Source organism: Mesoplodon bidens (genome assembly GCF_964165515.1).
Source record: "Mesoplodon bidens genome assembly, chromosome: 3".
Lineage (NCBI taxonomy): Eukaryota > Metazoa > Chordata > Mammalia > Artiodactyla > Ziphiidae > Mesoplodon > Mesoplodon bidens.
The window spans coordinates 166,924,223-166,940,684 of NC_138178.1; the positions used below are offsets into that span (position 1 = coordinate 166,924,223).

The 16,462-nt window shown below is 48.4% G+C and overlaps 1 protein-coding gene across 2 annotated transcripts in view; it reads left to right on the forward strand.

Moving 5' to 3' along the window:
- Positions 1 to 16,462, forward strand: part of SLC24A4 (solute carrier family 24 member 4) — a gene marked incomplete at both ends in the record, with an annotated part of 190,702 nt that overhangs the window by 122,869 nt on the left and 51,371 nt on the right. For both annotated transcript variants that reach the window (XM_081230323.1, XM_081230324.1), the window contains 2 exons: positions 8,524 to 8,600; positions 15,707 to 15,781. In XM_081230323.1, coding sequence (XP_081086449.1) covers positions 8,524 to 8,600; positions 15,707 to 15,781 — 152 coding nt within the window. The remainder of the gene's footprint in view (positions 1 to 8,523; positions 8,601 to 15,706; positions 15,782 to 16,462) is intronic.

The following is a 16,462-nucleotide window of genomic DNA, read 5'->3' on the forward strand; positions in this document are numbered from 1 at the left end:
TAAGCAGTTCTCCGTGGGTGGGAGAAAGATGCTCAGCATCAGGGCAGGGAGAGAGGTGGAGATGGCGAGGATGGCTTAGAAAATATTTCCCTGGTGATTTTGATAAGCCCAAGGCCCCTCCTGGGTGGAGAACAGCTGGGCCACTTGGCATCTGGAGCCTCTTCCAGCCATAAAATTCCACAGTGGTTTCTCTTGGAGAAAGCAATCCTCCTGCTCAATCTTCCAGTCATATTTTTATTTTTCGTGGTGTTTAATCTCTTTTGGAATGTACTGAAACAAGAGAGAAGATTTTAAACTTATTTTCATGCTGGTTAAGCCCATGATTTAATCTAATTATTTTTACTCCTGTTTGGGACATGAGAGTGATGCTATAAAACCTAGACATTTCAGCTGTTGTCCATGAAAGGTACACAATTCTTAGCAACTTTATTTTAAACCATAGAATTGGGGGGAAATCACGATTTTTTTATCTTTTATTTTTTTGCTTTGATTTCTGGCACTGGGTGGTTTCTGAAACACAGAAGTCAAAATGATAGAAATTTGAAGCTATTTAAATTACTCCCCAGCCTTCCCATCTAGCTTTCATAGTTTCGGAATAAACGTCAGGGCTTAGAATATGGGGTTATTTTTAACCAGGGTAGAAAGCAAAGGGAGAATGGCATGTTTTGAGGCAATTTTTTTTTTCCTTTTTGAAAAATTCAATTCACAGTTTCTATTCCCTAAAGAGAATCAACTAATTAAAAGGTTTAAGAAAGATCAGCATCTAATGGAAGGAGATCTCTGTCAAACACTCTCCATTTGGGAAGGGTCACGGTTCAGCATCCAAGCAGAAGTTTGAAGAGCCGGGAGCTGAGAAAGGTGGGCTAGCCACACCATCTCCTGGGCATCCTTCCGGGCAGAGCTCATCCTAGCAGCTCCTGGGTTTGTGTCAGAGGGAGGTGGAAGGCCAAATACTCATCACTCAACAGGCATTTCCTGAACACCTATCTTGTGCCAGGACCTGGCAGCTCACAGACGTGACCAGTGCAGCCAGAGCAGAGCAGACTGGAGAAATTACCAGGGCTGGACCACGCAGGGTCTTGAAGACCTTGATAGGGTTCTGGGCATTTCTCCGAAGAGTAGTTGAAAGCCATTGAGGAGTTCTAAGCCATAAATACATGTGGAAAACAGAAAGGAGCAGATTGAGAATGGTCGTGGGGAGGTCAGGCAGAAGGCGGGTGCAGTGGTCCAGCCAGAGTGGATGCAGGTGGTGGAGATGAGGAAGCTGATGGACTCGAGAGCTGTTTTGGAAGTAAGATTGTGGAGGATTGGCTAAAAGAGGGCAGAGTGTACCAGTTAGCTTTCAGTGCAGGAAATAGAAACCATTCTCAATATTTTCAACAGAAAGGAATTGAATTCAGGGAATTAGGTCCTTACAAAATTGCAGGAAGGGCCAAAGGAGCAGGAATTGGAAATGGAATATTCAAATTCAAAAACATCTTATGTACAAATAAGGAAGTAGATGCTATTGTCAGGAGAGCCTGTCCACACTTAGATCTCCAAAGCCTTGGTTGCCAGAGGAATAACACCTCTCCCTCTTTTCTGTCCTCTGAATCTGCTAGATTGGCTGAACTTGCTTCTCATTCAGAGCCCTAGCTGCATGGTAGGTCAGGTTCCACAGAATAGGAAGCAGGGCTAGTATATGTGAACATGCAGTGCACAGCCTGCACACCCGTACCTAGTGTTCTCGACAGGAAGGCTCATGGAAGGAAGGAAGGAAGCCTCATCAAAATGGATGCTGAGTGCCAACTGGCCTGTCCACTTATCACAGGGTAGGAGGGAGGAGGAGGTCATCAAGGATGGCACCAGACCAACATGGAGGGTGGGCCATTCACTGGGGACAGGTTTAAGGTATTTATAAGATAGTCAGAGAGTGATGTACCATTGCCAGCTGGGTATGTTAGGTCTTGAGCTCAGGAAAGATTGAGATCTGGGAGAAGTCTGCAGAGATTTGAAAGTCAAAGCCAGGTCACCTGGAGAGAAGGGGGCTCAGGGCAAATCCCCTGGAACCCCAAGGTTTGGGGTCCCACAGAGGAGGGGGCCCTCTAAAGGAGACTGGGCAAGTGAGGACAGCGTGGGGTCAAAGAAACTAAGAGAGAACATTGCAAGAAGGTGGAGTCACCCAACAATGTGGGTGAACCTGAATGCATTTTGCTAAATGAAAGGAGCCACACCAAAAAGGCTATATATTCCATGATTCCATTGATATGACATTCTGAAAAAGGCAACACATCAGGGGTTGGGATTCGGGGGAGAGTTTAACTACAAAAAGGCTGCAGAAGGGAATTCGGGGGTGGGGGAACTCTTCTGTCTCAGAGGCTTGAGAACCCATAGAAATGCACATCACAACGAACAAATCTTACTGTAGGTAAGATGGATGGGTGGATGATTGGATGGATGGATGGGTAGATAGATAACACATACATTCATTCATACATTCATACACATGTTCATTCATACATAAAAGAAGTGGTCAGTTTTATTAAATGTTTCAAGGAGGTCAAGGAAAATGAGTGACAGGTTTCCCCAGGATCCACAGAATAGTGGGCTAGACCTCTGTCTGTGTGGGTCCTGGGCTATAAGTCGAATTGACCTAAGACATGCAATGTGTATTCCTCCTTTTGAGAGCATGACTTCTTGACACGGCCCTTGGAGCTTCCAGGAGTACAGAACCTGCTCCTTGGATAAAGGAGACCGTAGTCCCGAGATGTGCCCCTCTTGTGGGTAAAATGCTTGGATGGAGAGAGCCTGGTGTTAGTTGGGCTCCCAGCCTGGGTTCTTCTCTCACCTGTGCCAAACAGTGGTTGTATGACTGCAGGTGAATCCGTAAGCCTCGCAGAGCCTCCATTTCCTCATCAACAAAATGGGAGTAATGATCTTCTCAGGACTGACATGGCAGATTAAAGGACTTTGAAAAGTCAGTAACGCAGCCTCCAAAACTTGACGAGGGTGCCACTCTCTCCATGGGCTTGCTGCCCGTCCCAGGTCAGTAACCCCTGGCTTCCTTCATGCCTCACCATCACAGCAGGCGTCTTCCTGTCTCTCAGTCATTTGTTGCCTTATTGGACCCTCACCAGCCCGTTAAGGGCACATCCTCAAGGCTAAGCCCCTAGCCTAGCACCTGGCACATAGTAAATGCTCAAGAAGCATGTATTGACTTGAACTTGTTCAGGATCAGGGTGTTTGCCATCCTGATAACCTCCTGCTTTCTGAATAACTTTGGCTTTCTCCAGAACTTCCCATCACCCTCCAAGGTGAAGAGCTGCCAGACCTAAGGATGCTCACAGATGCATCAGGGCCTCATCCACCTGCTCCCAGAGAGTCCATCACCTGCTGCGTGGGGGCTTAGTAAATACTTGTTGAAGAAATTCATACATTTTGGAACTAGCAGCAATGTTGGCCAAAGTATAGAGCCTTGAAAGGGCAACATAAATTCAGGGTTTCTGAAATATAATGGCGTCACCCATGTAACTGTATGTCAACAGGAAAGGTCAAGTGTGCTCTAGGGGTCTGGCTTATAAGGTGTTAGAGAACTTAGTAGCTAGTGGTGGGGAAGGGATGGCAGATGTCCCCTGGGACCTTACATTTCCCCCCCCGCAATGTTCAGGAAGGCAACTGGCAGGAAAGACCTCCCACCCCAGTTCCCCCCTGCCCTGCACACAGTGCTGGGGGGATGTTCCAGAACCAAGAGTGACAGAGAAACCGACTCTGGGCTCCGAGATCCACAGGAAAGAATGCTAAAGGAGGGGTGGGAGTGGCTGCTGGGTCGCTGGCAGCTTTATCTCCCCTCCTCCTCCTCCCCTGCCTGCCCCCCGGGTGTGGATGTTGCTGGAATCATCTCTGGTTTCCTGAGCTCAGCTCTACCTGCAGACACATCTCTTCCCTACACCCACCAGATTTCTGCGGCTTAAAGGCTTACGCGTGACCTCAAAAGCCGCTTGTGTGCGCCCTGTTGATTCCTCTCGTCTCCCTGGTGGGGATTTGAGCGGATAGAGCAGACTTGGCCCCTCTCAGACACGCAAGCATCCCATCGTTGAACGTGGCCGGGGGCCCCAATCCCAGCAAGCCCGAGAGAGGAGAAGAAGGTTTTCTCAGGAAGCTGGGATTAAACTGCACCAGCATTCAGATCCTAACATGGCCGGTATAATCACGCTTGCTCTTTTCCCCACTAAGCTGATCTCATCTTCTCTTTTGCTTTCACAAACCAAGGCTCATCCTCTGGAACAGCGGGCACAGACCTGGTGTGGAGGGAGGAGTCTGTAGGTCAACAATTCTCAGAGTGATGGCACCCTAGCTGGGACGAATGCTGTGCGTACACCATCTGTATCACTTAATCCTCACAGCAGCCTGGCGGGCAGGTTCTGTAGCATCCCCATTTATAGGTGAGGTCACAGTCCTGAGGTGTTAAAACAACTCGCCAAGGTCATGCAGGTAACAAGTAAAGGACATAGGCACATCCTGAAACCTAAGTTACCTGCTTCTAAAAACAAAGCCTTAAGCAGCCGTATAGGCTGCCTGCAGTTTAAAATTGCTGCTGTTGAAATAGAGACACAGACGTAAAGAATGGACATGTGGATACCAGGATGGGGGGAAAGGGGGAAGGGACGAACTGGGAGATTGGAATTGACATATACACGCTACTAGATAACTAATGAGAACCTACTGTAGAGCACAGGGAACTCTACTCAATGCTCTGTGGTGACCTAAATGGGAAGGAAACCCAAAAAAGAGGGGATATATGTATATGAGTAGCTGATTCACTTTGCTGTACAGCAGAAACTAACACAACGTTGTAAAGCAACTATACCCCAATAAAAATTAATTAAAAATAATAAAAATTAAAAATAAAATTGTTGCTGTTGATGACCAAGGTGGGAGGGGTGGAGTTCCTGCTGCATGTGCTCCATGGTCTCTACACCCCACCCCCGTATGTCAATTTCTAGAGGATTTGACTCTTAAACTGGGGAGTGGACTGGTCCCAGCTACCAGCTGCCAACTAGGGAGGGCAGGGTGGCCATTTCCCTGCTTGCAGCCTTTGCTATCCACGCCAGGACATGCACACACAGTAACGATGACTATTTCACCACCTTGCATGGCAGCAGATTGCCACTGAAGAAATAGAAGGATGGAGAGGTTAAACGACTCGGCCAGGGTCCCACAAGCTGATGGGTAGTTGAATCAGGACCTAATCCAAATCTTCCATTTCAAGTCAGTGCAGCATGATTTCTATCCATGTTAGAGGCAGCCCTTAACCCTGGACGAGGAACTCGGGATCCCCCTGCTGAGTCCTGGCCTCTATGGTCCCTGAACTAGTCACTCCCCCGCTGAGTCTCATCTGGAAAACAGGGATATTTGTGGCTGTGGTGCCTGCCTCATGGGCTCAGGGTGCGCCCAGAAGACCTGGGTGGGTACAGAGGGTGATTAGCGGCTGGTAGCTCTGCCGGTCACTCTGTCTCTGCTGGCAAAATTCAGACCAGGATGGCATTCACTCCCCTCCACAGCCCTCCAGTGTACGCATGGGGTCACGGAGCAAGGCGCTGTGGCTGAACCATCAGAAGCCTCTTCCTACCAAGGACAAAAGCCATTTACAACCCGCATCCCCTCTCTGCTGGAGCCCAGACGATAAAGTCCTTATGGCAGAAAGGCAGCATTACTTGATTCTAATTTTCCAAGAGTGCCCAGTATTGGATAAATCACTGCTTTGGAGAATCAAAAACTGTCTCGAATTTTCATGGCAGAAATGTCTGCTTGATCTGCCCTGAGATATCCCAGACAGTTACATTTCTCCTGGAAACAAGATCCTGGAGGCAGGAACGTAGAGTTACTGCCTTTATAATTCTCCATCTCTGAGCCAACAAGCCTTGAAGTAGACCCATGCCCTTGAACTGACAGAGTCTATTAAAGAAGTTTGATTTACAGGGAAAAAGTGAAAGAATCTACGTTTCATTAAATGCTGCTTGTTTTAAAGTGGGAACATGTTCTGGGAGTCTGGGGAACTCATGTTTTCTAGGTCTTGTTGGGAGAATCTCATCTTAAACAGAAGAGTTTTCTGTTTTAAGGGAGAAACCATCCTTTCAGAGCTTAGAGCCAAATTATATTTACAGAGAAGGGATTTTGGTCCTGGAAGTTTCTAAGCGTTTATCAAGTGCCCACTCTGAAGCAGATATCATTCTAGGCAGTTAAGAGGTTTGCAAGAGTAACGAAAGCATTCTAACAGGATGAGATGATGTAGGTTGTCGATTGTCATCTTTGTTAATATTTTAGCATTGTTTATTCAACTGAATGGTAAGGTCTGTTGGGAACCTACTGTGTGCCAGGCCTGGCCGAGGCACTGTGAATGCAATGCAGGGCAATGTGGATCCCTGCCTTCCAGAAGCTTCTGGTCTAGCTGAAGTGCCGAGGACGTCGGGGTGTTTTGGTGTCTGATGGGGAACCTGCAAAAATGACATTCACAAAATAAAATACTTACCTGTTGGTCATCTCCAGTGGGGAGCGGGGCGGTGAGAAGGAGTTATTCCGCCATTATAGGTGACATTGAGGTCCAAATATCCATGCCACAGGAGCATTCTTGGGCCAAAGAAGGGCCTATGACATGGTACTCAGTGACCTGAGATGCCACCTATGCCAGTGGAAGCACACCTGGCACCTGAGTGGGCCTGAGAGGTTAGGGGACAAGGATGCTCTCAGTCCTCACCTCCTCCCTTGTTCCAGCTCGGCATCAGGTCCCCCTCCAAAGCTCACCTAGAGCCTCACCTCCCATGGATCATTCCCCCTGCTCTGTGTGGCACTGCTAAAAGAGTGCTCTCCCTGGGGACAGGAGATTTTCCTAGTGCTGGCACTGCCATCCTCGACCCTGCCAACGTCACTTGACCTCTCCGGGATCTTGGCTTCCCCCTCTGGAGTGACAGGTCTGTTGTGGGCAGGAGGAGAGATTAGGAAGAGGGGCTGATGGGTCTGGGACAGGCTGGAAGGGCTTTGCAAGAGGCCGCCTGTCCCTGAGCTCTGAAACGACTCTAGCGGAAGGGGATGGGCCTCCCCTCTCCTCTTCGTGGAGCTGCTTCTCAGTTCTGACTTGACAGTGGTGAGGGAAGAGTATTCCACAGTCCTGGGCCGGGGGGTGGGGGGATGCAGGTTTGAAGCCCACCACAAGCTTGACACGCTGTAACAGTGAGGCATGTTATTAAAATTAGTCTCACCGTTGTACCGATGAGGAAACTGAGGCACGAAGAGGTTAAGGAACGTGTCCCTGTCGACCCAGCCTGTAAGTATTAGAGCAGAGAACTGAACTTGGCCATGTGACCTTGGAGCCTGCCCTCCCAAGCAGGACAGCCATCCCTGGCCTCAGCCTGACCATTGGCAGGGATTGCGTCTGTAACAGATCTGAGTGTGTGTTGAAGCCACTTGGAAAGCTGTCTGCTAGGAATGTGATTGGAATCCATTGACAAAACAAGGAACCATCCCGATTTTCTTCTTTGGTGACTTTTGACTTCTTTATACTTGTTTTTGGTAACTTTATTGAGATGTAATTCATATACCATACAATTCATCTGTTTAAAGTGTACGATTCAGTGGCTCTTAGTATTCAGAATTGTGCAAGCATCGCCACAAACAATTTTAGAACATTTTCATTACCCCAGAAAGAAACGCTGTACCTTTTAGCTGTCATCCCCCAAACCCCATACCCTCCAGCCTTAGGCAACCGTTAATCTACCTCTATCTCCATGGATTTGCCTGTTCTGCACATTTTATATTAATGAATCATACAATAGGTAGTCTTTTGTGAGTGGCTTCTTTTACTTAGCAAAATGTCCTCAAGCTTCCTCCATGTTGTAACATGTATCAGTACTTCATTTCTTCTTATTGTCAAATAATATTCCATTTGTATGTATATATCGTGCTTTATCTATCCACTCATCAGTTGGTAGATGTTTGGGTTGTTTCTGCATTTTGGTTATTATGAATAATACTGCTATGAACATTTCGTGTGTGGGTTTTGTGTGGACATATGTTTTCATTTCTCCTGGGAAAATACTTGGGAGTGGAATTGCTGGGTCATATGGTAACTCTGTTTAACCTTTTGAGGAACTGCCAGACTATCTTCCAAAGGGACTGCACCATTTTGCATTCCCACTAGTAATGTATGAGGGTTCCAGTATCTCCGCATCCTTGCCAACCCTTGTTATTATCTGTCTTTTTGTTTATAGCCATCCTAGTGGGTATGAAGTGTTTCATTCTTTTTTTTTAATTGCAAGGGATATGCAAAACATGATCAACTTTAAGGTACTAGAATATCTGAATAATTCCGTATCCAGCAATGTTTTCCTAAGAACGCAGATCTGCCCTGGACAGAGAAGTAGCTGGTCTCTCCCCTGGCAGTCTAACACCAGGGGAGCTCTTCAGTTCCATGGCCGACCCCCCCAGACCTCAAATGACACCCCTTGGTAACTAATATTGAATACCTTACCATGTCCTCTTGTCTTGCAGCGATTCACGAGTTCCCCGCAGACCTGTTCTCCAATAATGAGCGACAGCACGGAGCCGTCCTGCTGCATATCCTTGGTGTAAGTGGCCCTCTCGGGGTGGGATGTCCCTAAACTTCAGGCATGTGAAACCTGTCTTCAGAGCACAGCGTGTCAAAGATCTCATCCAGTCTTTGGAGAGCCCTGTGAGAACAGATGCTGGATGTGTTTTAACCACAAAGAAATGAAATCTTAAGGATATGAAATGACTTGTTCAGTGTCACACAGCGAGTGGCCCCAGAGCCGAGACAAGGATTCACGTCTTCTTTTTTTTTTTTTGCGGTATGTGGGCCTCTCACTGTCGTGGCCTCTCCCATTGCAGAACACAGGCTCCGGACGCGCAGGCTCAGCGGCCATGGCTCACGGGCCCAGCCGCTCCAAGGCATGTGGGATCTTCCCGGACCAGGGCACGAACCCGTGTCTCCTGCACTGGCAGGCGGACTCTCAACCACTGCGCCACCAGGGAAGCCCTGATTCACGTCTTCTTGTGCCTCATTTTCTGCTTTTTAAAATGGGAGTGACAGCCTCTTTCCCAGATGTATAAATACAAGTGAACATGGGTCAAGTCCATCAGACGTCGCAGGACACGTGATAAGGGCTCTGTCCCCACTTGCTATCATGATCCCCGGGATCCCCCCACATTTTACTGCCTTGACATAACTAGTTTCAGACTTTGGTGCCCTTCTTCTCAAACTTCCCTCAGTGTTAGATGAGCCTGATGACCAGTGGTGGAGTTCAAGTAGCAACTCAAAACGGCACAGTGAGCTCAAAACAGTTATAGGTAAAAGTCGCTCTTCTCTGCAGGCAAACTACAGCCCACAGCCACTGCCCATGTCTGTAAATAAAGTTTTATTGGAACACAGCCATTCTCACGCTTTTCTGTATCATCTGTGGCTGCTTTTGTGCTTCACTAGCAGAGCTGAGTCGCTGTGTCGGAGACTCCGTGATCCACAAAGCCAAAAAACTTTACTATCTGTCCCTTTGTAGGGAAAGTTTGCCCGCCCCATTGTTTAGTGCAGGGAAATGAAAGTGCTCAGGGTTTAATTTTCTGCTTTGCATCAATCACAGCAAATGTTTCTCCTGATGTGGTTCCCTGACCACCCAGCACCATCTGCTTACATATTTAAACCCAACACAGTATTCGTCTTTGCAAGAGATAATTAAGCAAGTGAAAGCTGGGATTCTCACATAGAGAGTTGCCACCTGAGAATAATGTATGAGTGAAGTTTTAATTAACAGGATAAACCACTAGTGAAAATGAAGGTTGTGGGCAAATTTTGAGTGACAGACCTGTGTGTTATTTCTCTAATAGAGTTATTATCTTCCTAGTGTCTCTGGCTTTCCCATGCCCTCTCCTTTCACCGAGGGGGCGTGGGTTTGGCGAATTAGTCCCGTAGGTCTGTCCCTGTGCCTCATCAAAGTCTTGACAAAGCATTTTTTCCTGAACCTGAGAGGACTTCAGGAATTTTGCAGGAACTTTTTTTTTTTTAATTTTTTAAAAAAATTATTTATTTATTTATTTACTTGGCTGTGTTGGGTCTTCGTTGCTGTGCGCGGGCTTTCTCTAGTTGAGGCGAATAGGGGCTACACTTCCTTGCCGTGCACAGGCTTCTCATTGCAGTGTCTTCTCTTTTTTTTTTTTAATGAATTTTATTTATTTATTTATTTATTTATGTCTGCATTGGGTCTTCGTTGCTGCACGCAGGCTTTGTCTAGTTGCGGTGCGCGGGCTTCTCATCGTGGTGGCTTCTCTTTGTTGTGGAGCACAGGCTCTAGGTCCGTGGGCTTCAGTAGTTGTGGCACGCGGGCTCAGTAGTTGTGGCTTGCAGGCTCTAGAGCACAGGCTCAGTAGTTGTGGCGCACGGGCTTCGTTGCTCCGCGGCATGTGGGATCTTTCCGGACCAGGGCTTGAACCCGTGTCCCCTGCATTGGCAGGAGGATTCTCAACCACTGCGCCACCAGGGAAGCCCAGCAGTGGCTTCTTTTGTCACGGAGCACGGACTCTAGGTCCGTGGGCTTCAGTAGTTGTGGCAGGCGGGCTCAGTAGTTGTGGCACGTGGGCTCAGTAGTTGTGGCTTGCGGGCTCTAGAGCACAGACTCAGTAGTTGTGGCGCACAGGTTTAGTTGCTCCGTGGCCTGTGGGATCTTCCCAGGCCAGGGCTCGAACCCGTGTCCCCCACATTGGCAGGTGGATTCTTAACCACTGCTCCACCAGGCAGGAACCTTTTAGGCCAGGCATTACCCAACTATGTCTGGAGAACCAAATCTAGCCTACCTCCTGTTTTTATAAATAAAGTTTTATTGGAATGCAACCACACCCATTCCATGGCTACTCTTCTACAGCACCAGAGTCAAGACAGACTGTGTGGAGGAGTTAGCGACAGGGAGGGCAGGGCGCCTAGGCTTAGTTTTGGGGGAGGAGGTGGCCAGTTTAGGGTCTCAGGGGACAGGTGGGGGAGATGGCAGAGTTAGATGGGACTGGGGGGTGGGGGGTGCCAGGAGAAGGAAGGTTGAAGGGGGGACTAGATGTTGGGGGAACTGTGCTGGGAAGAGCTGCGTCGGAAGTGCCCACAGTAACCTGGGGGGAGGCCAACACCCCAGGCCTGGCTGTCGCAGCTGCCTGCTGGAGAAGGGGAGCCTGACCTCTAGGAGGGTGCCGCTCCTGTACAGAGGGTTGTGCACCCGCCTGGGGGTGAGGCCTGGTGTTGTGGAAACTGAGCTTAGCTTCGCGGGGCTGACAGTTCTGGCCCAGGGTGGTGGCAGCGCACCCCTTTGGACTTTTCCTCTAGGTTCCACGCTTACCTCTTCGTGACCTCACTCTTCTCCTCCTCCTCCCTCTAACTTTCTCGAGGTTACCCCCTCACTTAAAACGTTGCTTCTGGTAACCTGGTAAGCCGGGAAAGTTGCTGGCGTCCCTGCCGGAGTCGGTATTGTTGGTAATCCCGAAGGAGGAGAGGCATCCCCAGCGGAGACTCTGGGTGGGCGGGTTGGTCTTGCTTGCCAGTGGAGAGGGTGGGGATTGAAGGTGCACCCTTGGATGGGCCCACAGCGATGGTACCAGCTGAAAGCTACACAAATGCTTCATAGACCGTGGTTTGTTACTATAGTGTTCATCATGGCAAGCTGATGGCACCAGGCGAAACGGAGCCCCTGGCCAGTGTGAGTCGCAGCAGTGCAGGAGGGGAGACCCTGGAGGAGGAGAGAGCCCGCCGAAATTGATGTCTACAGATTGAATTTCCAGAGGCTTAGGAGGAGAAGTTCTCCAATGTCCTGTTTCCAAGGCCTTGCTCAGGAAGCCCTGTATTCATTCAGGAGACCATCCTTTAAGGTTTTCAGATGAGCTTATGAGGGGGCAGTCTTTAAAAAGTCCAAAGCAGATGCATCCGGGGCCTTCAGCAGATGTGTTGCTTTGAGTATGTAATCCAGAAGCAGCGATCTCTGGGCACGTGAATGCCAGCAGGCACCTCTCTTCTGGGGTGGAGGTTTTCAGATGCTGCATCTTCTAAATTCAGCCTCCTGTTGTACTAGTTCTGTGCTACGAACCTTGCTTCCAGAGGACTCTTTTTTTTTTTTTTTTGCGGTATGCGGGCCTCTCACTGTTGTGGCCTCTCCCGTTGCGGAGCACAGGCTCTGGACGCGCAGGCTCAGCGGCCATGGCTCACGGGCCCAGCCGCTCTGCGGCATGTGGGATCTTCCCAGACCGTGGCACGAACCCGTGTCCCCTGCATCGGCAGGCGGACTCTCAACCACTGCGCCACCAGTGAAGCCCCAGAGGGCTCTTAAGCTGTAGAACATGTTAACCCGATGCCACAACACAGTGCTGCCTTGTAGATGGAGCTTGCAGATGGATCCCAGTGACCCTCTCACCTACCTGCCTGCCTTCCTGTGTATTGGTCGGAGGAATTCTTAGTGTGATGATATAATCTGTGTGTTGGGAAAGTGTTCAAGATTGAAATGCCTTAGGTAAACACTTAAATGAGCCAACTGGCAAATTGAGGGGGGTCATTGTACTGTGCTGGAGGTACAAGTTGTTCCTGCCCAAATTGTGATAGAAATGGCAGGTCTAGTTTGGGCATTCCTACTAAGAAGGGAGTGGTCGGGGTACCGATAGTGATCTTTGATTCATCTTGCTCTATGTGTTTTTTAACTTCAGTTTTACTTGATCAGATTTCAGAGTAATCTTAGTGTTCAAATGGGAGGACCCTGAAGTGAGGGGTGGTGGGAAGGGAAAAGCCTGCCGCAGGTGCTGGGAGGGGCGGGCGTGAAGAAAGGGAGAAGGGAGGAGGGTTGTGGTTAGGTGTGGGTTGTAGAGGGTGGGAGTGGTAGGGAATGTGGGTTGAAGGGAATTCTCTGGAGAAAAGATCAGTAGGCAGAGCTCTGGGGAATTATATAGAGCTCATGGGCGAAGAAAATACTAGTTAATAGTAAATTGTTAATGCTAGTTAAATTATCGCATGGAAGCACAAAAAAAAAGTTGCTTGGAAACTTTCTAACATGCTTAGAACTCTGCTAAGTGCAGGGGAAAAAGCAAAATTGTTTTGCTTTGCTGCAAGTTGGGGAAGACTGAAAAAGGTACCTGAAGACATGGTTTTCGGTGGCTTGAAAGATTGGTGTCAGAAACTTGCACCAGCAGGTTAACATCCTTCACTGCTTTCAAGCTTCTTACGTGGTTTATCTGGAGATGTGTGGTATTTGGGAGAGGTCTTCGAAAAGACTTTAAATACCCATACTGTGGGCTTTTAAAGTAAGCTTGAGATTTTGGAGTGCACTTAAGATGGTGAGATGTACTCTTCTGGGTTTGCAACATTTTTTTTCACTGAGGTTTTGCAGTTGAAAACTTCAGCAAAGTGAAAATGCAATGATTTCTAAAGGAATTTTGTGTTACTTCCTGCCTTATAAGCACATCTCTTCTTTGTGATGAGTATTAGAAACAGCAAGAGGTTTTTACTTTTCGTCGTCATTGTAACAAGGAGAACCTAATGACTTTTTGTGATCGCTGTAAAATTACTGTAATATTTGGTAGCAAACAATCCATGGAGGCTTAGTAAGGTTACAGCTAGTAATCCAGTGTATCTTTAGTTTGAATGTTTGTGTTTTTTAAGTGATAACCGTACTAGAGGGGAAACTATCAGCCAAAATCTGTTTGGGAAATAAGCAAAACTGGGGATGGGGAGGTGCTTTATTACTAGATTATGGTCTGTTTGTGAAAATTCAGGGAAAGATCTGAATCCTTTGTGATAAGGTAATACCAGTGGCTTTTTTTTTATCATGTCCCTCTTCCCATTGAATTTCACTTTGAAAATTTTAAATCCCCAAGATTTATACACTTGGGATCTTTCTAGGTTCTCTTTTTAATGTTTAAAAATATGTTGACATGATAATTCAGTTCTTAACCCGTGATTTGGGCATGATACAGTAACTGTCATTGGAATTTAAAGAATACTAGTCATGCAAAAAAAAAAAAAAAAGACTGTGTGGCCTGCGAGGACTCAAATATTTACTATCTGACCCTTTAAGAAAAAGTTTGCTGAGCCCTTCTTTAGAGCAAGAAAAGGCTGGAGCTTTCGAGCCAGTTTTTGCCTGTAGCACTAAGAAGCTCCTCAGAACTTCTGGCCCAAGTGAAGGAAACAGTGGTGCCATCATGGCCCCCTTTTCTCTCCAGTGTTTCTGAGGTGTCAGGGGAGCCAGAGGCCCTTCAGCCTCACAGGACACCCTTTGCCTGGGAGATGCTGTTGCGGGGAACTTCCAAGGGTGTGAATTCAAGTCGGTATCCTAAGCTTTGGAGCAGGGTCTCTCCCACCTCTCTCTGTCCACTTTACCCACACCCCCAGTATTTATTTCCTTTTTCCTTCCCCCCCCAAAAGATAACGTGTCAAATTCAGCGAAAGCCACACCTGGACTCCAGTAGAGTAGATGTCTACTCCAGTAGACGTCTGCCTCAGATGCTTTGGTCACAGTTGATAGATCTTCCACTTTAATCACAGTTAATTAATTGTAAAGTTGTCATAATATCACGCTGTTTTAGCTGAAGCAGCCCAGCCTTTCTCTCTTTTGAGAATAGGGCATTCATGTCACTTTTTCTTTGAAGAAAAAATGGCTTCTACCAGAGCCTAGAGTAAAATCCCATCTCCTTTCCATAGGTCCTGCTCCTTGCCTCTCCCTCCAGCGTCACATTCTTTATTTTCCACCTTATTCACTCTGTTCTACCTGCACCAGTGACCTTGCTGTTCCTCAAATGCATCAAACATGCTCCTGCCTCAGGACCTTTGCACTTGCTGTTTCCTGGCAGTTACAGATACTTCATTTGCCTATCTGCTCGTCCCCCACAAAGAGGCAGAGGCTTTTCCTGGCATCCTCGCCACCTATCCCTAGTGGCTAGAATAGTACCTGGCACATAAGATGAGCTCAGTAGAGCCGTGTTGGGTGGACAGGTCAGGGAAGAGTTCTGTAGATAAAACTGTCTAAAAACTACCCATCTGTCCTTACTCTGTCATCAAACAGAAGAAACTGAGACCTAGAGATATGACTTATCCAAAATCACAAGGCAAATAATTCCCAGGATTAGCACTGGAATTTGGACTCTGTTCCATGAGCCTCCCAGTGTAAATGGCTTGTGGATTTTAACCTGGACCAACATCAAGCAGCGTCCCAGGAAATGCTGGGTCTCACGTTGCCGTCTGTTTTGGCAGGAGGTGGGCAGTCAGTAACAAGGAAATGATGCCTTCTCTAAAACTAACGGGGGGAAATCAGGATGATGATTATTTTAAACTCTTAAAATGGCAATTTTAAATGCTTTCCCTCTTGGCCCTTAAGATTAGGATCTTACCTTTTGAGGGCCTACCGTGGTGCTGAAGAGAGAGCTGCTTCTTTAAGAAGAGAGGAAGAAGCACAGGACCCTGTGCCATGAGTTCTAGTCCCCTCCATTTCTCAGCAAGTGATTTCTCCTGTCTGGGCTTCAGTTTCCCCATCTGTCAGTGAGGGAATTGAGGAATCACATCTCTGTGGTGCTAGAATTTTCCTCTGTGCCTCCCTCTGGTCACCTGGCCTCTGCCCGAGCAGGCTGGTTTGGAGGGTGATGGTCGCCTGGCCGTGCCCATCAGTGGCAGGAGTTCTGGCTGACACTCTCTGTCTCCCCATTTCCTTCGCAGGCTCTGTACATGTTCTACGCCTTGGCCATAGTGTGCGATGACTTCTTCGTTCCATCTCTAGAGAAGATCTGCGAGGTACGTGGGAAGGACTTAGGACCCTTTGGCAAAGCCTGGGTGTGGGGCTGGGGGTGATTGACACGTGGCATGTCGGTACCAGGCCAAGAAGGACCGGGGCGGGGAGCAGGCCCAGGCAGAGGCAGGGAGGGGCAGGACAGGGTGTAGCATGGTTTGGATTCTGCTAAAAGCTATCACAGGTGCTTCAGTGGCTGAACCTCTGTGGCACCTCCTCTGCGGTAGGGCTGAGGTGGCCGGGCTTCTACCTGGGGTCAGCGATGGGCCCCCATCCCATTTTCCATCAAGCCCAGAGCTCCAGCCCTTCCGAGGACCCCTTCTGTAGCAAGCTCAGTGCGGAGGTTGTGCTGGCCCAGGGATTGGATTCCGCAGTGGCTTCAGAGCCCAGGCTGCCCAGGAGTGCTTTGGGAGGTGAGGGCAGGAGGAGGTCGAACCCTGCCCTGAGCCAGCCTGCCCGGGGGCCTTCTGAGAACCACAGATGGGCACCTTCAAGTTGGCATTCAGGCGGACCCAGAATCTCCGTGGTTTTCCCGGGCACCCGAAGCCTCCAGCCCCACATTCCAGATCAGAGGATGGGCCTCTGTGGCCAGAACACAGTGTCACCAAGCAGAGTGGGCCTTGACAGTTCCAGCCCTGTCCCGTGCTGGCTCAGCCCTGGGGACAGGATGTGAGGGTCTGTTTCAG